We start from the raw sequence: 22298 nt of genomic DNA on the forward strand, positions 1-22298 counted from the left end.
TCAGAAAGGTAATTTTGATGTCGCATCAATAGGTTTTGGGCCCTTGCCTGTCGCAGGTCCTTGACCCACCCACGCAAGTGAGGTACCATTTTTATCGGGAGACCTGGGGGAACGCTGGGTGGGAGGAAATTTGTGGATCCACGCAGATTCCATAACTTTCCACCACAGAAATGTGAGGAAAATGTTTTTTTACACCTTTTTATGTTTGCAAGGGATTCTGGGTAACAGAACCTGGTGAGAGGCAGTCAAGTCACCCCATCCTGGATTCCCCTGGGTGTCTAGTTTTCAAAAATGTACAGGTTTGCTAGGTTTCCCTAAGTGCCGGCAGAGCTAGGGTTAAAAAACGACAGCTAGGCACTTTGCCAAACAAGCATTTGCAATGCATTAGGTCTCGCATTTACTCAAGTTTAAGCTGTTGGCATTGTAAATCACAATGCCTTTTATTTATGTTTTAAAAACTAAAACAAAAATAAAAGGCATTGTCGTTTGCAATGTCAGTAGCTCAAACTTGTGTAAATGCGAGACCTATTGCATTGTAAGTGGAAGCTTTTTCAATAGTATATACAAGCAATAGTTGCTGCTTATTTATCTTATGCAACCAACAACCATTGACAAAGGCAATAGTCCTGACTTGTTGTAGGTATGATGTTACTTGAATCATATATCGGATGCAATGATAGAAACAGCAAAATACAAGTCTGGTGGCACACTATGCTAAGCACAGATTTTTAGCTTAGGTTTTTTTAAGCCACGCCCTTAATTACATTGGCCACACCTCTTTGAGAGACCCCCCAGTTTTTACATCTGACTTAAAGCCCTGCCCATAGCATTGACCGTGTGCAAGAGGTGGCAAGGGATAAAAAAAGATGCATTTATTACTAGATCCTGTAGAACTACAACCCACATTCCTTTGCTGCAGAATATAGAAACCACAATCAGAAGCTGTGGTCCTTCACAATGTCCCTGGTAAACTGCTGCATGTCTTTAGTCATTATGAGCAGAAGTATAAATACGTGATCTGCTATTTGAAGTGTAAATGTTCATCAGTTGGAGTACCCTAACCATCAATAATGTATATGAAAAATATTAAATGCAACAGGGAGCATGCATGGGCCTTGAACAAGATAACATTTAGCTTATTTATGTAAAGGCAAGGACAGATTGTATTGATATAGTTCAAGGACCCATTCATCGCGAAAAGTTACTTGACTGTGTCCATCCAGGGCGTACTATTCTCGAGACAAAATGGGTGCATTCAAACCCCACTGTACACTATCGCCTTCTGTAACACGGGCTGCGTTTCCATCCCGCCCCTTACTGCTGTTTCCTCATCTGGGCCTTGGTTCTGTGCAGAGTAATGCACAGACAACTCATTCATGCCAAGGCAGGACGTGACAACGGAGACATGAAAGGCCATGCGTGATGAGGCATGTGCGAATAGACTCGACCTGCACCAAAACGTGTATCAACTTACAAGCCTGACGCATGCTATCTATGTTTTTGTGTTTGCCATCTTTCTTCTCACATTCCAGACGCCCTCTCCTGCGCTCGTGTTTCCTGAGGGCCTAGAAATCCACATCCAACCATTCTCAAGCAACCATCGCTGCCTCGCATGCATAAGGGCAGGAAGTGTGGTATATTTCTGCTCCCACGATACAACGACAACCCATATTTTTGTGGAACTGAACAAGCGAGTCCACTGGCTGTAAGACAGCAAGTATCGCTTTGTATGTAATGAAAACTGAAAGGTACCAACACAGACACAGCAGCACCACTCCCTATTCAGAGCGGATGGCTCAAACACCCTCTCTGAGGCGTACCGAAAGCATCGCGCACACAGGGATAAGTGCAAAAAAAACATGCACACAACCCTTACTTTACGACCCTGCTCTGCCCAGGCATTAACACAAGATCCAGTGCCCACACGTACTGTGCTCTCGGTCGAGGACTGTGCCAGCCGCGCCCCCTCCCCTCACGATGGCTAAGACAGCAAGGCAGTATTGTAAAAGAAACACATAAGTGCACAAAACATGCTGGAGCTAGGCGGAGCTGGCACTTACTCATCAGCTTCAGCTCCCGGCGGGCATCCCACTCGCCCCTGCGGAGCTGGCATTTGATCTCGCTGTTTATCCGCCGGGCTTGTGCAGGCTCAGGTTTCAACCAGCCCCCTCACCACTCGAGGGTCACAACTTAACTTAAATATATACATACGTGTGTGGGGGGGTGCATGTGTGTGTGCGTGTGTGTGTCTCTAATCTGAAATTCATCTGAAAGATTGGCTCTTCATCAGACCAGTTGCCTTTAAAACACAAGCAATGGCCGAGCGGCCGTGAAAGTGAGACGGCCGCGCGGCGCGAAAGTGAAAGGAAACCAGTGGTGCGCACGCACCAGAGGAGCGGGGGCGAGGGAGCGAGGCGAGCGCGCGCTGCTGCGCGTGCTAGACACGGACGGATATCAGCAGAGCAAAGGCGGGACATGCGCCCGCCCTTGCCCAATTGCGTGCTTTTAAAAAAATGTAAAAATAAACGCTAAACCTAAGGGCTGCCCACAAACTCGAAACCACACGCACGAGCGTGTGGTCAGCTTCCAGAACCCCCTTACAATACGTCTCGTGCTGCGCACTGCAACGCTAGGCGCGAGACCTAAAAAGGGTCATTTTTCACTGCGAAATTGAGGTGTGTCCACGTTGCGTTTTGCGCCGTTTCCTGTCGCAGGCACTAGGCCGACCCACACAAGTGAGGTACCATTTTATCGGTAGACTTTGAGGAATGCGGGGTGGGTGGAAATTTGAGGATCCATGCAGATTCCAGAACTTTCCACCAAAGAAAAGTGAGGAAAATGTGTTTTTCTTTACAAGGTTTTAGGTTTGCAAGGGATTCTGGGTAACAGAACCTGGTGGGAGGTAGTCAAGTCACCCCATCCTGGATTCCCCCAGGTGTCTAGTTTTCAAAAATGTATAGGTTTGCTAGATTTCCCTAGGTGCCTGGCAGAGCTAGGGTACAAAAACTACAGCTAGGCACTTTGCCAAAAAAAGGGTCATTTTTCACTGTGAAATTGGGGTGTGTCCACGTTGCGTTTTGCGCCGCTTCCTGTCGCAGGCACTATGCCTACCCACGCAAGTGAGGTACCATTTTTCTCAGAAGACTTTGGGGAATGCGGGGTGAGTGGACATTTGTGGATCCACACAAATTCCAGAACTTTCCCCACAGAAATGTGAGGAAAATGTGTTTTTTTGGGGGTTTTTTACAAAAGTTTAGGATTCTGGGTAACAGATGCTGGTGAGAGGCAGTCAAGTGATCCCATCCTGGATTCCCCTGGATGTCTATTTTTCAAAAATATATAGGTTTGCTAGGTTTCCCTAGGTGCCGGCAGAGCTAGAGTTCAAAAACTATGGCTAGGCACTTTGCCAAAAAAGGGAAATTTTGCATTGTGAAAATGTGGTGTGTTCACGTTGGGTTTTGAGCCAATTCCTGTCGTGGGCACTATGCCTACCCACACACGTGAGGTGCCATTTTTATCGGGAGACTTAGGGTAATTCAGATTTGTAAAGCAACTGTTATTACCTATTGTCTTTCGATGCATTTCTGCCTTCCAAATGAAAGACATTGTTTAAAAAATAAGTCATTTTGAAAAATGACCGATAATTCTCATACTAGTATGAGTATTTCCAATTTTGGAAATGTGCAAATATCTACTGTTTCTAAACTCCATATTTTGTTCCCATTTCAGAAATACATAGGTGACTTTCATACCGATTTTTCCATGTATAAATTTTTCCACAATAATTGCTATATACCCGGTACATAATAAAAAGCCATTGCAAATTGCTGCTCAGTTTTTGACTCTGGGTTTGTCAGGTTCTTGGTGAACCTACAAGTCCTATATATCCCCACAACCAGTAAGGTCCAGCGGATGTAACGGTATATTGCTTTCAAAGAGCTGTCATAATTAGAAGTTACAGGTGAAAACGTTGACACAAAAGGCTGTTTTTTTCAACTAATTTTCAATTTTTCTTATATTTAACTGTTAGTTTCTTGACCCCTTGCTGAATTCAGAATTTTGTCTACTTTTCTAAAATGTATAGCTTTCTAGGATCCATTATTGCTTTCATACCCATTTCTACCATTAACTGGAAGGAGGTTGAAAGCACAAAAAATAGCATGTCCCAGAAAAATGCCAAAACTGTGTAAAAAATGTTGGTTTTCTGACAAAAGTCTGTCATTTCCTAAAAGCTGGGAAAATGGTGATTTCAGTCCCACAAATCCTTTTTTGATACCATTTGCAGGCAAAAACCCAGACGCTTTCATTTGCAGCCCTTTTTTCCCATTTTGCCCAAAAAAAACACAATTTAGCTGTATTTTGGCTAGTTTCTGGGACCCTTCCAGGGAATCCACAAACCCTGGGTACCTTTAGAATCCCCATGATGTTGGAAGAAAATGACGCAAATTTAGCGTGGATACCTTATGTGGTCAAAAAGTTACAGGGGCCTAAGCTCGCACTACCCCAAATAGTCAAAAAAAGGCTTAGCACAGGGGGGGAAAAAGACCTAGCAGTGAAGGGGTTAAGTCATTATATACAGTAATAGATGCTTTCGAGTCGGATGATGCACTCCACAAACTCTTAACGTGAAAGTAAGAAACCTCTAGAGGTAACAAAATGTTTGCAAATATCAGAATTAAGCTAGTAACTATTGAAGCTTAATGAGAGTGAATATTATCCAGTACTTCATTTTTATATGGTGCATCGCTATCACTAAAGCACATGCTTATGCAGAAAATTGTTGTATATGGTTCGCACCAGGTGAAAATGCCATTAGACTGTGGGTAAGCACAGCTACGATCTTTAATAGACACTGAGGCACAACACTACACCAAGTTAACAGTGACTCCATAATGTATGGGCTTTTAGATCATTTGCAGTCAGTGATCACAATCAATAAGCAACACATAAAAATACTTCACATACCCTTTGTAGCATGGACTCAGACCAGGCATTTCCAGTAGTCTCTATTGTCCACTGAAGTACTGTTTCCATAATGCACAGCATGACATCAGACTGAAGGATATTGATTAAACTTGCAAAGAGTGGACAGAAAGCTGGGAGAACAGGGGGTGGAAGAGCTGAAAGGAAAAAAAGAAATATATAAAAATCTTATTCAGTTTCTATGTGGAGCGATGGCGCACACTGCCCCTGCTGGAGAGGGCAGCCATTTTAAAAATGATTACGCTCCATAAACTATTGCATGTCATGCAGAATACCTACTACCACTCTCCGAGGCTACATTTTGTAAGCTGGAGGGCGTCCTGCGGTCCTTGCTATGGTGTGGTGGGTACCCGAGGATAGCCCTCTCCATGCTTCAACGTAACCCCTAAAACAGGGGGGTCGCCCTCAAGGACGTCAGGCCTACTACTGGGCGGCAGACCTGGTGGCAGTGAACAACTGAGCGTTCACCCCACAGTACTGCTCTACCTACAGGCTGGAATGCACCCAATTTACTTATCACTCCTATCTACACTTCCTGTACAGGGGGAAGGGAGCTAGGCATTTGCTGTCGGCTACCCAGGTGGCGTTGGAGGCCTGGCCGCATAGGCTGGGTGGCTCGGATGACACGAGAGATGCCGCTTTGAGAGGGTATGTGATTGAAGGAAATTGGGATACTTAGAGATTTGGAGCCTGGAACTTACTGGGGATGTAATTCTGGCATTAGATGACCTCTACGTGTCAGCGAAATGCTCCTCTAACTAAAAAAGGAAGGGATACTGTTCATATAATAAACATTACCCATGTCATCAGGCCGAAGGTCCAGTCAGGCCGCTATTGTTGATTCTATTGTGATAGCTCTGTCGCCAAACGGACAATAATAACGACAACATTTTGCGAACTAAACTTAGACTTGTACAGAATGTTCAACGTATGGTGATAATATACCTATGAAGTAGAAATGTAAGCAATGCTGTTTCAGAGAATATTATTCTGCACAGGCATGCAGTAAAATGTGTGTCAAATGTCATCTTGCTTAAGAAAAGAAGGCAACTTAAAAACGTAAGCATGTAAAATGGTGGTGTTCCTGTTTAGGCCTAATGTAACCACATGACACACCCTCTCTATGGCTCCCTTGGCCAAGAGAGCCGAGACTTCCTCGCCGATCAAGGAGGGATGGTCCTCAATCAGCTCATTGCAAGTGGGTGGCATGGGTGGAGGAATAGTCATGAAGGGGAGGGAGTAGCCCCTCCGGACAATCTGAAGAACCCAGCGGTCTGAAGCCACAGACGTGTATCCTGCCTACCACTGAGTGCCCATGATTTTAAGAGGGCACACTAAAGGGGTTTTGAGGCTGCAGCTGTTGGGGGAGTGGTGGAAGGGCCCAACCTCTGGCTGCCCGACCCACGAAGTCTGTGGGTACAGTGTCCTTGGCCACGCAGAAGCTTGCGCTCTGTGGTGGCTGGGCTGGTAAAGACACGGTTGGAAGCTCCTTCCGTGGCCACGAAAGGAGCAAAAAGTGGACTGGCCATGGAACGGCCCAAGGACCTGGTTGTAGCTCCGTTATCCTCAAAGAGCTCCAGTGCTGAGTCCGGCTGGTCGCCACAGAGACAAGAGCCATCAAAGGGCATGTCCATAAGTGATGCTGTTTAACATCTCCAGAAAAGTCAGTTCTTCTCAGCCAGGATTGGTGCCATGTCCAGCCCACTTTGAATTGTGAACTTAGCTGCATCTCGCCCATCAGCCATAGCTTGAGAGGGTAGGGGCTGGGCCTCCTCCGGGACCACAGGCAGCACCTGCACAACCGAATCTCACAAAAAATAGGAGTAACGTCCCATAAGGCGCCTGGCATTCATGGAGGAAGAAAACATTTTCTTTACTAAGGTGTCCAGCCTCTTGGATCCCATATCCGGTGGGGTGGTAGATAATGCACCAGGATTTACACGGGACGCTGAGGGTTAGACCCCCAAGCTCCCTGGGGGTAGGGTGTTCTGGGGTGGGACGGTGGCGGCGGGCATCGTCCTGTTCACAGGAGCCCCTGTGCAGGGTTTGGACCAGGTCGCCTGCAGAAAGTCTGTGAGGGTTTCATTGAATGGAAGAAGCGGTTCAGAGGGGATACCTCCCAGGTTAAACACCTCCGTCAAGACGTTAGTCTTGACTGGCACAGAGGGTAGGCTAAGGTCCTGGAGCTCTGCCACCCTTCCCACATCCATAGCAAAAGAAGTCCCCTCCTCTGTAGCCAAGGTCAGGAGAGAGAGCATGCCAATTTGTGGAGAGGTGTCCAATCTGCTTGCATCTGCAAATTCATCAAACCAGTCCATGTTGAACTGGTTCTTCTGGTACTTCTCAGGGTCCAGCAACCTCTCCTAGTACTTCCTGAGGAAGAATAGGGCTTGGGCTCCTGCCTGGAAGGGATGTATGACGTTACAACGCACACTTTTACAACGCATGCACTTACAGCGCATTTTTTACAACGCATAATCCATTACAACGCATGACATTACAACGCATGACACTACAACGCATTTTTAAAAAATACCTTTACAACGCACTACCATTACAACGCATACTACCTTTACAACGCATACCATTACAACGCATAATATTAAATTACATTTAAGGTAAGTATTAGATAGTATAGGGGTAAAAATTACTATTCTAACTCCAGGGGGTGCAACAGTAGGGTACGTGTTGGATAGTGTAGGGGTAAAAATTACTATTCTAACTCCAGGGGGTGCAACAGTAGGGTAAGTGTTGGATAGTGTAGGGGTAAAAATTACTATTCTAACTCCAGGGGGTGCAACAGTAGAGTAAGTGTTGGATAGTGTAGGGGTAAAAATTACTATTCTAACTCCAGGGGGTGCAACAGTAGGGAAAGTGTTGGATAGTATAGGGGTAAAAATTACTATTCTAACTCCAGGGGGTGCAACAGTAGGGTAAGTGTTGGATAGTATAGGGGTAAAAATTACTATTCTAACTCCAGGGGGTGCATCAGTAGGGTAAGTGTTGGATAGTATAGGGGTAAAAATTACTATTCTAACTCCAGGGGGTGCATCAGTAGGGTAAGTGTTGGATAGTATAGGGGTAAAAATTACTATTCTAACTCCAGGGGGTGCAACAGTAGGGAAAGTGTTGGATAGTATAGGGGTAAAAATTACTATTCTAACTCCAGGGGGTGCATCAGTAGGGTAAGTGTTGGATAGTATAGGGGTAAAAATTACTATTCTAACTCCAGGGGGAGCATCAGTAGGGTAAGTGTTGGATAGTATAGGGGTAAAAATTACTATTCTAACTCCAGGGGGTGCATCAGTAGGGTAAGTGTTGGATAGTATAGGGGTAAAAATTACTATTCTAACTCCAGGGGGTGCAACAGTAGGGTAAGTGTTGGATAGTTTAGGGGTAAAAATTACTATTCTAACTCCAGGGGGTGCATCAGTAGGGTAAGTGTTGGATAGTATAGGGGTAAAAATTACTATTCTAACTCCAGGGGGTGCATCAGTAGGGTAAGTGTTGGATAGTATAGGGGTAAAAATTACTATTCTAACTCCAGGGGGTGCATCAGTAGGGTAAGTGTTGGATAGTATAGTGTAATATTATGCGTTGTAATGGTATGCGTTGTAATGGTAGTATGCGTTGTAATGGAATGCGTTGTAAAGGTAGTTTTTAAAAATGCGTTGTAGTGTCATGCGTTGTAATATCATGCGTTGTAATGGATTATGCGTTGTAAAAAATGCGTTGTAATGGTAGTGCGTTGTAAAAGTTGCGTTGTAAAGGTTGTTCCCCGCCTGGAAGGAATGGCTCCACTCGGTGTCAAACGACACCCCTCCGGCTCCGTGTAGGAGTCAGGATGAGAATGGGGATGGTGCCATTCCAGTGGAGTGCCTTCGAGCTCCAGTCCTGATGCAGACGCTCAAGGACCTGAGGAAGGTCAAGGTTAGCACAACTGGTGCTGGTCCAGATCAATCTGTAGAACCAAAGGCGGCCGACTGGGGCAGGGCTGCTGACGGAGAAGCACTGGGTCCTCTCCCAAACCCCTGGGACCCGAAGGCACGCCAACGAGAATGGGCCACCCAAATATGAGGTGCATGGCCTCATAGAACTTACTGAATTGGGAAAGCGTTGCTCCAGTTCCTGGAAACTCAAGGAGGCATGGAACCTGCCCAGGAGCAGACTCAACCATGGAGCCAGGCATCAAATGGTGACGTTCCCTTGTCAGATAACTTTGACAGACAAGGCAAAGTCAAAGACCACTTGGACTTCTTACTCTTCTTGCTTTTGTGAGTCTTACCCGATGAGTTGGAATGCGACGAGAACTAGGGCTCTGTGATCGATCCCTGGACCTTCACCTCAACCGGGATGGAGACCGTCACATGTTGCTTGGCAAAAAGCTTGACGGAGCACCTCCTCAAGGCCTTGAGGTGAATAGCGTTGCAGTCGACACAAGTCGCGCTCAAGGCACCAGAGGCAAACAAGATGTGGGGTTGTCACCAAAATCTGGCAATGACAGGTGCCGCAGGGCTTGAAGCAGGCCATCCTAGTGGAAATCCTGCCACAACAGGGAAAAAAACCTCAAAAAGACTTCGACAAAATGTCGAGGTCAGTCATAAATTGACTGGGGCAGCTCTCTCCGGATTTGCAGTGACTGGTATGGAAAGAAAACAACAGACGTCCATGCACTGGACTGGCACCTATTTTGGCACGGCACCCATGACTTTTGGTGCAGACGACGCCAGCAGCGCCAACGACGGCAGCTACCAGCACCCAGAGGTCCTGCTAACAAAATATTTCCAGATCCATTCAGTCACCTGGGGATAATTCTATGGTAAGGAGTCTGCAGCTAGAAGTCTCTATCAGATGACTTGAAATAGGAAGACCATTCTTGAGAATGGCCTCAAGGACAGGACATTTAGCGTACCCAGTGCTTGTGCCCCAGCCAACGGCTTTGTGGTCTGTATGGCCTTCGGGTTCATCCTGATGCAATCCTGGCACAAGTTGGAGTCATGTGACGAACTAAACAGCAGAGAAAAACTTGTTAAGGGTCTGTCACAGACACCTGTTTGTTCCAGTCAGTGACAGAAAAAAATAGGGAATTGGCTCCGGGTCTGTGACCGAAGGCTAACAACGATAGGAACTGACATCATCGCGCAGGGGTGGTGACTATTTGTGGCTCTGGCATCCTTTCTGGGGCAAGAATGAGTCAACTTAGAGCTGCACAAGGCCACCTGCCAGTGCTCAAGGGAATTGCCAAATAAATTCTCTGGATCTAGCCTGGTGTCTGGAGGGTATTCACACGGTGGTTAGACGTATTAATCAAAACTTTAGATATGACAGCATCGATCCCAGTATTGGAGGAGGCAGTGCCAAGTTTGGTTTAGCTGGCAAAGTCTGAAGAGACAACACCACTAATTCTTGTTATGGCTCTTCAGCCTGACTGTCTACGGCCCCCACAGTCAACCTTAGCACAGGCCATTAAAAGCTTGGCCTCACGCTCTTTGATGGCCTTTGGGTTCATGTGGAGGAAGAAGTGACACTACAATGAATAGTGCCTCGAACTGAGACACCACAAAACACTCAGTGAGGGTCAGTGATAGACATTTGCCCATCACACCTGTGGCACGGGTCAACCCCTGATTTAATTGGTGGAGACATGTCCCTAGCATTGCACAAAATCTATTTGAAGAGCAAAATCGCCTCACCTCAGAGTTGAGAATAGCTCCAGATTCATGTCAAAATTCATGAGAAAAACAAAGAACTGAACTCAGGGTTCCACGTGGGCACTATGTGGCTCCAGGGACCATAACGCCGTTTCCAGTGTCAAGTCGGAGCCAGCACCCCCCACAAGCGCTGGATAGCTGCCTCGAATAAGTTACTTACCTTTGATAATGCTCTATTGAATCACAGATTCCTCACCCTTTGAATACTTCCCCAGGAGTCCGACTGTGTCCGGAAAATTTTCAGCACTACTCCTGCACACTGGCAGGTGGCGGAGACAGGTCTGCGTCAATGTCTTTCTACGCCGGATGTGACATTCACAGATCTATACAGGCCATACCACACATGGGCGCTTACATCAGTTAATTACATGACACTTCCTCAGACGCAAAGCCAATCCAATTACATGCGGTCTGTATGTAGATTCCCAAATTGGGACCTTTTTATGTGAAGAGAAAAGTTCATGAACAGGAAAGTGGGATGGCTGGTGATGGAATTTGTTGTTAGAGTCTCCACCAGAAAAAAAAGGTTACGGAAGGTAAGTAAATTCTTCTTCTGTTAGATCCTTTAAACAGCCAACTCCTCACCTTCTGAACAGAAACCCAAGCAACACCTCCTAGGTAGAGGGTCCATGAACTGGCTCAAAACAAAAAGTCCTGAAGGACAGAGTGGGCAAACTGCCCTTCGGGGTAGATCTGACTGTCCAGATAATTGTGGCTGACAAACGTATAGAGGGATATCCATGTAAGCAGTGTGACAAATTAACACAATAGGCACCCCATGGGCCAACGCAGTGATCGCACCCTTGACTCTGGTATAATATATCTGCAAGCCCTTAGGGGGCTACTTTTTGGCTAGTGTCTAGCAGATCTTAGAGCAGAGTACGATCCTATACAAGATGTTCATTTTCTGCATGGCCTAGCCTTTCTTCACTCCAGTGAATGACAATAAATAGTTGTTTGTCCGCTCAGTGGTCTTTGGTACGATTGATATAAAACCTCAAGCCTACTTTAGGATCCAACCAGTGAGGCCTTTTCTCCTCCCTAAAGGGGTGATGCAGAGAAAAGAATGGTGAAAGGGTGATATTCTGACCAAGATCTTTCAGAAGGAAAAAGAATTGAGTCCAGAGGACCAGTTTGCCTGGTAGAACATGGTTTAAGGCACGTTACCAGAAGCAGACTGTATATGGTAGACCTATCGCACTGATGTTAGACTCTTGATTAAAAATCTGTCTTGAGGATAAGGAGAACAGCCGTGGAGGGGCTCAAAAGCATATGTTGTAACTCTTTGAGGAACCGCATAACAAGAGATTTAAATAAAGATGGCTGGTATGGCAACTGTAAAAAGGCTGACAGAGCCAACAAGTACCACTCAACAGTTCACAAAGCAAGGCCTTGCAGGGATAAGGACAATGCAAATAACAAAACTTCATACAGCTTGTCATGAAGTGGATCGATCTGCTTAGAGACATACCAGGCCACAAACCTATCCCAATCGCAGGCATATATGGATTTTGCTGAGGGACGCCTGGCTGCCAAGATGACATCAACAGCTTCAGGAGGAAGGTCAAAAGCACTTAACTGTCACAACTCAATCTCCAAGAATGGAGGTGGAGGATGCGTAGGCCTGAGTGCAGGACCATGCCCTGCTGCTGTGACAGGAGATTCTCCCGAAGGGTCAACACGATTGGAGGACAGATGCTCATGCCCAGAAGCTTGGGATACCATTCTATCCGTGCCCAATTGGAGCCACTAGGATGATTTGAGCCTAGTCAGTCCTGATCTGCTTCAGAACTTGGGGCAGGTGAGGTACCAGCAGAAAAGCATACAGGAGTCCTGAGCTCCACTCAACACAAACCTGTCTCTCAGTGAGATGCCTTGGAAACTCCAACACGCAAACATTGTGCATTCATGCTGGTGGCAAAAAGATTGAGCCAGGGTTCTCCCCACTCACAGAAAAAACTCTTCGCTACCTCTGTTTGAAATTGGCCTTTATGACCCACAAGGTGTTGACCGCTTCCTCAACTGTTCTGGCATTCAGGGAGCCCGGCACATGTGTCACCAGAAAAATCAGTTTGGTGTCACCAGAAAAATCTGTTTGGTGGTCTAGCCATGCCCAGAGACTCAAAGCCTGTTGGCACAGCGTCCACAACACCACCCGCCCTGGTTGTTGCAGTACTACAGCATGGACGTCATTGAGGGGTCTCAGCTGCGACCCCTAACTTGCCTCTTGCTACTCTTGGCATTGTTCCTGCGACCCCTAGCTTTCTCCATTATAATGGAAATCTCATGGACAGGTGTAAAATGGAGCTCTAATGTACCCTTTTAACTTTCTGTTGATACATTCTATCTAGGAAATGTTAATTCATTACAACGTGCATCACACTTCAGAATGCTTTTATTTTGGAAAAATAAAAACATTCTAAAAAGCATGTGATGCACACTCTAATGAATTAAAAATATTATCCTGCTGGCAGCATAACAAACACCCTCATTTCAGGTACCTGCCTGCTTTAACTTCCGCTTGCAATACAAGGCTAGCTGATTCCTTGGAGGAATTGTGTTTTGCTGACTGAACGCTGAAGTTGCTTGTTAGATTTCTAACTTACATCTTGGCTACCTGCACTACCCCCTCCTAATACGTAGGGAAGCAGATTGCTGATGTATTAGCATGTCTCTGTATTTTATGCGAAGCTCACATACTCGTTTTAAATTTTTTTATTTTTTACCTCTTTGATCCTTTTCATACCCGCACATAAAATTTGGTTTCATTCTCGCAGCTTAGCGAGTTCTCTCGGGGTTCTTTTCAAGGACTGGGACTTTATTGGGCGCCATCTTGGTGAGCGCTCTAGTGCTCACATTACGGGGGCTTTAAGAGCAGTCCCATGCTAGCGCGCAGCGCACGCGCGCAGCGGGCGCGCCGATGGCGCGCCGGAGGCACGCCAGAGGCAAGCCCGTCTGCGTCCGTCCGCGCCAGGTCGCCGCCAGCCGCCATACACCTTGATAGTTTGCAGATAGGATTAGGATCCGTGACCAATCCAGCTCTGTCATATTCACGTGAGCAGTTGCTATTGTTAAATAAGATGTGTTGTAAAACTTTGCGCAATGGCCCTTTTGAAGGTCCCTTTTCATGCCCGAGCTGCAAGTATCAAAGTTTGCATTGTTACAGTCCCACTTTATCTACCACTCTATCACCTGATTGCCTGCGCCCACCTGATCCTCTTCAGTTGGTCCATCATAGTTATTCGCCTCCCATTGTGCAGCACCAGGTATGGAATTGTATTTTAGCCAATGTCAGATCTTTGGTCAAACATTCCGCGGAGATATGGGATGCTTTAACTGATCAGAAGCCAGATATGGGTTTCATTACTGACACCTGGCTTAAACCCTCCTCTACTCCGGCTATTGCTCTTGCTATACCCGAGGGCTATCGGATTCTTAGGCGGGATAGAATAAGCAAAACGGGTGGGGGCATAGCCTTAATTTATAAAGAGGAACTGACTGCCACTATCCTTGATCAGATGGGGACGGAAGCGTTTGAATGTATTGTTTTTAGATTGGATCTATCTGCAGGCTGCATTTGGAAAGGTGCTCTAGTTTATAGACCACCGGGATCAATATCTAATTTCACTAGCCAGCTGCTTGAATTTATATCTCCCTATTTAATCACCACGTGTAAATTTCTCTTGATTGGGGATTTTAACATCCACAGTGAAGATGCCTCCAATCAAGATGCCAGACTGTGCTTACAAGATCTAGCTGCAGGGGGCCTAAAGATCATGAACACTGCTCCCACTCACATTGCTGGGCACACTCTGGATCTTATCCTTACCAATTCTTCAGACATTAAATGTGGTGAAACTCTGCCACTTACCTGGTCTGATCATTTTATGATTAATTTCCAACTGTTGGGTCCTATTGGACATCCTCTAGCGACTATTAACAACTCTGGCACCCGCCAATACAGACCTTGGCACAAATTAACGGCCAACCATCTTTCATCACTGTTTGCTGAGTGGGACTGGAACAGTATGCAGGGGGATGTGGATCAGCAGCTGGGACTATTTGATTTGACAATTGTTAATTTTCTCGACAGAGTAATTCCTTTTAAGCCTCTTAGATTCTCACCTAAAAGGTCTGCTACTGGCTGGTACATGCCTAGCTTACGGGTGGAGAAAAGTGCCTGTAAAAAACTGGAACGGACTTGGCGACGCTCACATAATGAGCAAGCTAAAATTTCTTACAAAGAAGCCATGGCAACTTTTCATAAAAATGTTAAATTGGCCCGTAAAACTCATATTGCTGAAACTTTAGAACAGGCAGGTAATAATGCTAGGATGCTTTTTCAAATAGTACAGGATTTTACCAACCCCAAATCCTGTCAGACCATGGTTAGTTTTTCTCAGACACTATGTGATGATATTGCCTCTTTTTTTGTACAAAAAATTGAGAGAATCTATCAAAATATCATCCTTTCTAATACTCTTACTTCTATTCCCGCGGAGATCACTTTTCACCCCAATAGGGAAGGACCTTGTCTGACCACATTTCCTGCTATTACCATCTCAGAAGTGCAAACCCTCTTGGAATCCACCAGATCCGGATCCCCCCTGGACACTATTCCTGCTAAAATCTCTTCCAGATTTGCGGCTCAGTTGGCGCCCCCATTTTGCACCATAATTAACACTTCTTTAAGATCTGCCTGTCTTCCTCAAACGTGGAAACACGCACAAATTCTGCCCATCCGCAAAAATCCCAACATCTCTCCTGAGGAAGTGTCAAACTATCGCCCGATCTCATTGCTTCCTCTACAGAGTAAGATCATGGAGAAGCACATTAACAAGCACTTATCTGCTTTCCTTGAGTCTTCTGTTGCTCTGGACATTTCGCAGTCAGGCTTTCGAGCTAAGCATAGCACGGAGACTGCCTTGGTGGAGGTGACGGACAATATCAGAATGGCTCTGGATCATGGTCAAGCGGCACTTCTGGTGCTGCTTGACCTTTCAGCAGCATTTGATACCATCTCCCACCAAGTTCTCTTGCATAGATTACTAGAGTGTGGCATCTGCGGATCAGCATTGAGCTGGTTGTCAGACTTCCTGTCCAACCGTACTCAGGCAGTGTCAATAGGTCCTTTTACATCTGCTCGTTCACAGGTTACCAGAGGCGTCCCGCAGGGCTCTTGTTTGAGCCCTACTTTATTTAATATCTATATGACGCCCCTGGCAATACTGATGAGGGACCTGGGGTTTAATCCCATCTCTTACGCAGATGACACTCAACTCCTCCTCACCTTCGACAAAAGGAGATCAGACATACAAACCATCTTTTCTCAGGGTATGATGGCTATTGCCTCCTGGATGAAAACCAACTATCTCCAGTTAAACTCTGAGAAATCTGAGATTCTGCTGTTCGGAGGTGCTGACATCTGTTGGTCACCTAGCTGGTGGCCGGAGGAGTTGGGTAAAGCCCCTGCACCTAAAGAGGTAGCCAAAAATCTGGGCATCAAGCTTGATAATAAACTCACTTTGCAGACCCATGTTAATACAATGGCTGGGTCGTGCTATCACACTCTAAGTTTACTTAGAAGAGTTTTTCCGTTGCTTCCATTATCCACCAGGAAGACTCTGATTCAGGCTTTGCTCATGAGCAAGATTGATTATTGCAATGCTCTTCTTCTCTCTGCTCATGCTGCCTCTTTGGACAAACTACAGGTCATTCAAAATACAGCTGCTCGACTGGTTACGGATTCTCCGGCCAGAACCCCCTCTTTGCCTTTATTGCATGAATTACATTGGTTGCCGATTACAAAAAGAGTGGAATTTAAAACAGGTTGCATGATTTTCAAGGCTCTAAATGAGCTGAGTCCCTGGAAATCTATAATCAGAAGCCTGCCTACCTGCTGGTGGTCTCGTTTGCTGGTCTGCTCTGTCGGCCAGCGCTGCAGTTGCCGCTGTGGGGGTTCCTTCGGCCGCGTCTCTACCCTGCCGCCGCCGCCATAGGGGACTACAATACCCAGACTCCCTAGCGGACCCTCACATCCTGACGCCATCTACGCGCCCGGAGGCGCTCAAAAGACCGAGGCTCCCTCTGGAGAGCGGGAAATCTATAATCAGAAGCCTGCCTACCTGCTGGTGGTCTCGTTTGCTGGTCTGCTCTGTCGGCCAGCGCTGCAGTTGCCGCTGTGGGGGTTCCTTCGGCCGCGTCTCTACCCTGCCGCCGCCGCCATAGTGGACTACAATACCCAGACTCCCTAGCAGACCCTCACGTCCTGACGCCATCTACGCGCCCGGAGGCGCTCAAAAGACCGAGGCTCCCTCTGGAGAGCGGGAAATCTATAATCAGAAGCCTGCCTACCTGCTGGTGGTCTCGTTTGCTGGTCTGCTCTGTCGGCCAGCGCTGCAGTTGCCGCTGTGGGGGTTCCTTCGGCCGCGTCTCTACCCTGCCGCCGCCGCCATAGTGGACTACAATACCCAGACTCCCTAGCGGACCCTCACGTCCTGACGCCATCTACGCACCCGAAGGCGCTCAAAAGACCGAGGCTCCTTCTGCGTCGCGGGACGCGCGCGGGCGGCGCCGGGCTGAGCCCGGGCAGAGGGCGGGCCATCTGAGGCCGTCAGAGGACGAAGGAGGTCGGGTTGGGACTATCCCTTAACATCTTGTTATAATCGTTTGATCTGGGGTGAGTCCTGTAAAGTACTTTCTTCGGTGTTGTTATATATCCATGTGTGATATGACGAAGGGGTCTACCAAACCAAGCACAAGGGCAGCGGGCATGGGGACATTGGACAATTTCTTAAAACAGGCTGAAACTGCTGTAGTCAATGAAATAGCCTTGGTTGAACGACGACTGTCCCTTGACCCCATTGGACACCCAAGTACTTTGCTACCTCCGGTAGACATTTCCTCTTCCAATGCACCTCCGGCTGTAGTGTATCCCCGTGTGATTTCTAATGGGTCAATTGTGGAAAATTGTCATCTGATTGCTACTGCCCCCTTATTTACAGATAATACAGCTCCCTCACCTGTGGCTATACACACTAGACAGTCCAGGGCCAAAAGCGACTTGACGACTAAAGGGGGGAAAATTGTCACGGGGAAAAGAAAGGCTAACAAAAACCCAGAGGGTAGTCGGAAACAGGCGAAACAACCAAGGACTAGTATTATCGCCTTAGGGACGGAACAAACTAATAGTAGTTTCCCTCATCTAGATAGAGTGGATCCGGGTGAGAAAAGGTGTGATTGCTCTGATTTAGGCACGGACAAGAGTAGGGAGACACTTATGTCGAGTCTTGTCACAACTATGGATGCTCACCTTAGGTCACTTACCCAGCCCTTAATGGATACTTTGAAGCGCATCGAGGATCGTATTAGTATTATCGAAACTCACCTTAGTATTAGGGCGCCTAAGACAGGCCCAAGTACCACGGTGGGGGACACACTCAGTACAGTTACGGCCTCCGTTGATAGCTTGCTGAATTCAATGATTACCCCATTACAACAACCAGTTCTTCCTGTAGTGTCTAACAGTTCGGGACCTAACATTCCCCTATCATCACGAGAGATCCTGAGAGCCACACATGGAAAGGAAGGGCAAACACAGATTAAGGGGGGGGGGGGGTCACATTCTTCAGTACCCCAACGTGGAGGGGATTTGGCATTACATCTACCAGTAGAGGCATGCCCTTACACTATAATCTTAGCTAATGTCCCCAAATTGGAGCCTGATAAAAAGGAACATTGGACCTCCCTGAAAAATAAGGCTCTCCACTATTTGTCGAACAAAACGGTCCTGGGTCATCACCTTGATAATCATTTTATGATGATCAGAAGGGTTCCATGGGTGGGCAAGACTGTTAAACAGTTAGAGGGAGACTGTATTGTTGTAAGTTTTAGATCTCCCAGGCTGGTGAATGATATACTGAGACAGGCAGGGTCATTGAGAATCCATAAAGAGTTTGTGAATGTTCTTCCACTGGGTTTTTTTGTACCCCCCATTTTATACCAGACCAACCCTTAACGATCAACCCAATAGACCTGGCCCTAATAATTTTGCTGTCCCAGTCTCAAATAGATTTGATGTCTTTTCCAATTTGGAAGAAAATGAGTGACTAGGGACACGAGAACAAATTATTACCCCTGACATATGGGCCGTTGTCCCTGAAGCCGGGATATCGCCAAGTAATGTCCCCATTTCAGTTAGATTAAATCAGGGATTACCGGGTTTTTTATCTAAATTAATCACCTGGAACATAGCAGGTTTAAAAAGTAAATTAGACGACCCTGCTTGGAGAGAACTAATTGGTTTGGGTGATATCATTGGCTTGCAAGAAACCTGGGACACAGAGGACACGCTGAGTATTGATGGCTATGTTAGCTTTTTTGTAGCTGCTACCCCGACTAGTATGGGGAGGGCGAAGGGTGGGCTGGTCACATTAATCTCGGCAAGTATTCCCGGGTCACTGACCCAATTAGAAACAGGCTCGCCAAATTGTTTGGCAATCCAAATTTCGTTGATTGAGGGATCTGATATTTTAATCGTTAACTTTTATAACTCCTACGATAGAGTTGCCACGACTGATCACCTGACCGAGTTAAACCGTTTGTTGAATGATCACAAGGAGACTAACAAAAATAATAGTAAAAATTGTCTTACCATAATTATGGGTGATTTTAACATCCATGGTTGCTCACATAAGTGCTTTTCCGTGGATCCTCTGGGTCCGACTGAGTGAGGGGATGCACACTTTGAACATACAGTGGCGGGAGATCTTCTCGAAACTATACTGGCAGACCATGGTTTGTTACTCCCTCTTATGGAGGATGATAATATACCCACTTTTAAAGGAAATGGGAAAAATTCAGTCATTGATTATATTTTTGTTAGTTCAGTTTATGGGGTTAGTATCAACAGTTACATGGCGACTTGGACCCATTTCAGCGACCATAATCCCGTGATCCTCACTCTTTTGAACCTCTATAAAAAACCTGTTACATCCCAGGTTAGTACGGATAAATCGGATATCCGTCCTACAGATCAGGATCGCAGAATTAAATGGAATAAAGTTATTCCAGGCGATTTTTATAATAATCTAAAAAGCAAGGTAGGACCTGAGTTAAATACGTGCCTGGATCCTGAAGCAGGGAATGACGAGGTTCTGGTGGCATACTCTGTAATCTGCTCGCAGATTTTTGCAGACCTGAGATGCCCAGGTAAACATAAGGATAAGGCCGAGCTGGGGTGGTTTGATAAAAATTGCTCAACTGCAAATAGAAAGTTGAAGGCCGCCCTAAAATGCAAGCCTGTGAATAGGGTTATTGTTGCTGGGCTGAGGAAAGAATATAAGAAAATTCTGGAAACCAGGAAAAAGAAGATTAGGGAGGACGCATGGGAAGAACTCTCTTGCGTGGATGTCCTCAGAAATAGTGCCAAGTTTTGGTCTGTGGTAAATAAACCCTTTTTTCGTGACACATGTAACGACCAATTAGATTGCGGTATTGGGAAACAATCGTGGCACTCCCATTTTAAGTCAGTCTATGAAATGGGCACCTGTGGGGAATTGAGTACTTCTTCCCCCATTGTGAACCCATATACTTTATTAGTCTCTAAGACAGAGGTGGTGGAGGCCATTGGGAAGATGACAAGTAACAAGGCTCCAGGTCCCGATGGTGTCCCAGCGGACCTCTTTAAGTCTGATCCTGAGACTTGGTCCATAGTATTAACAAATGTTTTTAATAGGGTATGTATCGCAGGTATTCCGGACAGTTGGTCCGAATCTGTGATCATACCCATTTTTAAGAAAGGTAGCAGGGGAGACCCTAGCTGTTACCGGCCTATCTCCCTTATTGATTCAGCAGTGAAGGTTTTGGGGCGCGTGGTTCTGGGCAAACTAACAGATTGGCTCGAAGACACGGATACCCTTTCGTGCCTACAATATGGGTTCCGTAAGGGTCGCGGGACCATAGACCAAAGCCTGAACCTTCACCTATTAATAGGCAAATATACCATAGCTAAAAAAGGGACGTTATATCTAGCGTTTATGGACTTGTCCTCGGCGTTCGATCGAGTAAATCGTTCGAAACTATGGGGGTACTCCTTAAATGTGGCATAGATGCAAATATTGTGTATTTCCTTGCGGATCTACATAGAGACCTCACTGCCACTGTCAGATATGATCGCCTGGGTAATTGCACGGATAAGATTGGAATCACTAATGGCGTTAGGCAAGGTTGTATTTTAGCCCCCCTGCTTTTTACACTTTATATTAACGATTTGGGCTCTGTATTAACTGAGTCATGCAAGGATATCCCTAGGGCGGGCAAATACTCCATCCCGGCATTACTATATGCAGATGATGCCGCCCTATTAGCACGTACTGCAGTAGGGCTCCAAAACCTTTTAGATTCTTTTGCAAAATTTATGATCGCACTTGATCTTGGCGTGAATTTTTCCAAATCCCATGTGATGATCGTGGGCAGCAAACCAAAGAGAGCAAAGACCATGTTCTGCGAAGGCCACGTTCTATCCCGGGTTACGAGATTCCCTTATTTGGGGGTCATTTTTGATGATAAGTCTACCTGGGCCCCACAACAAGCAGCTAAACGTAATGCTTTCGCTAGGGCAACACTTGCTGTCCTGGAGTTTGGACGTAAATTGGGGGTGAGGCCTATGCAAGCTATGTTGAACATCTATGTAGCTAAATGCACTTCTATTGCATTGTATGGCGCTGATTTGTGGGGAATCAAAAAAGTTCTTGATTTACAGGTTGTAGAAGACAAATTCTTAAAATCCTTATTATCCCTCCCCAGCTCAACTTCGGGTTACATTGTCCACCAAGAATGTGGGATTGACTATCTAGCAGACCGTATAGCTTTAGCCCCACTTTTGAAATGGATTTCAATTTGGCTTAACCCTGAACTAGAGTTGAACCATGCGATCATAAAAGATTGCTTATCTCTAGAGTATGGCAAAACTATCCCCTGGTTGAATTATATCAAGAACCTAGCCAGTGAATTGGGTCGGCCAGAAATATTTGATTATCCAAGTAACATATTAAAGGGGGACTTAAAATGGGCTAAAGATAGCTATAAACAGAGGGCAATGCTAATAAGGGAAGAAAAGGAGTTACTTAAACCCACAGTAAGGGCTCATCAGCTGATCATTACTTCTAATAGCCTAGAGCCTTACCTAGGTATTGTAAATAACATGAACCATCGTTTTTTATTAATCAGGTTCAGAATGAACAAATTCCATCTTCTACTTACTGATTCCCCTGGGTGGACGAAGGAGAGGGATCTGGAGATCTGTTCTTGTGACAGATTCTCCATCAAAGACACTACGCACTTTATCTTCTTTTGCAGCCACCTGTCTTTAATTCGTAAAAAATATATTATCCCCCTTATAAAATATAAAGGATTTAGACAGGTTAAACCAGCACTTTTGTATCTCCAGATGTTGGGTTCTCCTTGGGAGATTTTTAACATAGCTAATTTTTTTAGTAATCTCAATGAGGCTAAGGAAAAAAATCACGTGGTCTTAATGTAGTTAATTTCTGAATTTTGATCAATTTATTATTAATATTATCTCTTAATATATTTGTAAATACT

The 22298-nt window shown here is 45.8% G+C and overlaps 1 protein-coding gene across 3 annotated transcripts in view; it reads right to left on the reverse strand.

The window, feature by feature from the left end:
* The window catches only part of UBR2 (ubiquitin protein ligase E3 component n-recognin 2), a 1393714-nt gene that overhangs the window by 706117 nt on the left and 665299 nt on the right, over positions 1 to 22298 (reverse strand). For all 3 annotated transcript variants that reach the window (XM_085612829.1, XM_085612828.1, XM_085612830.1), the window contains one exon: positions 4966 to 5120. In XM_085612829.1, the coding sequence (XP_085468955.1) occupies positions 4966 to 5120 (155 nt within the window). The remainder of the gene's footprint in view (positions 1 to 4965; positions 5121 to 22298) is intronic.

The sequence above is a fragment of the Triturus cristatus genome, chromosome 6 (genome assembly GCF_964204655.1).
Source record: "Triturus cristatus chromosome 6, aTriCri1.1, whole genome shotgun sequence".
Lineage (NCBI taxonomy): Eukaryota > Metazoa > Chordata > Amphibia > Caudata > Salamandridae > Triturus > Triturus cristatus.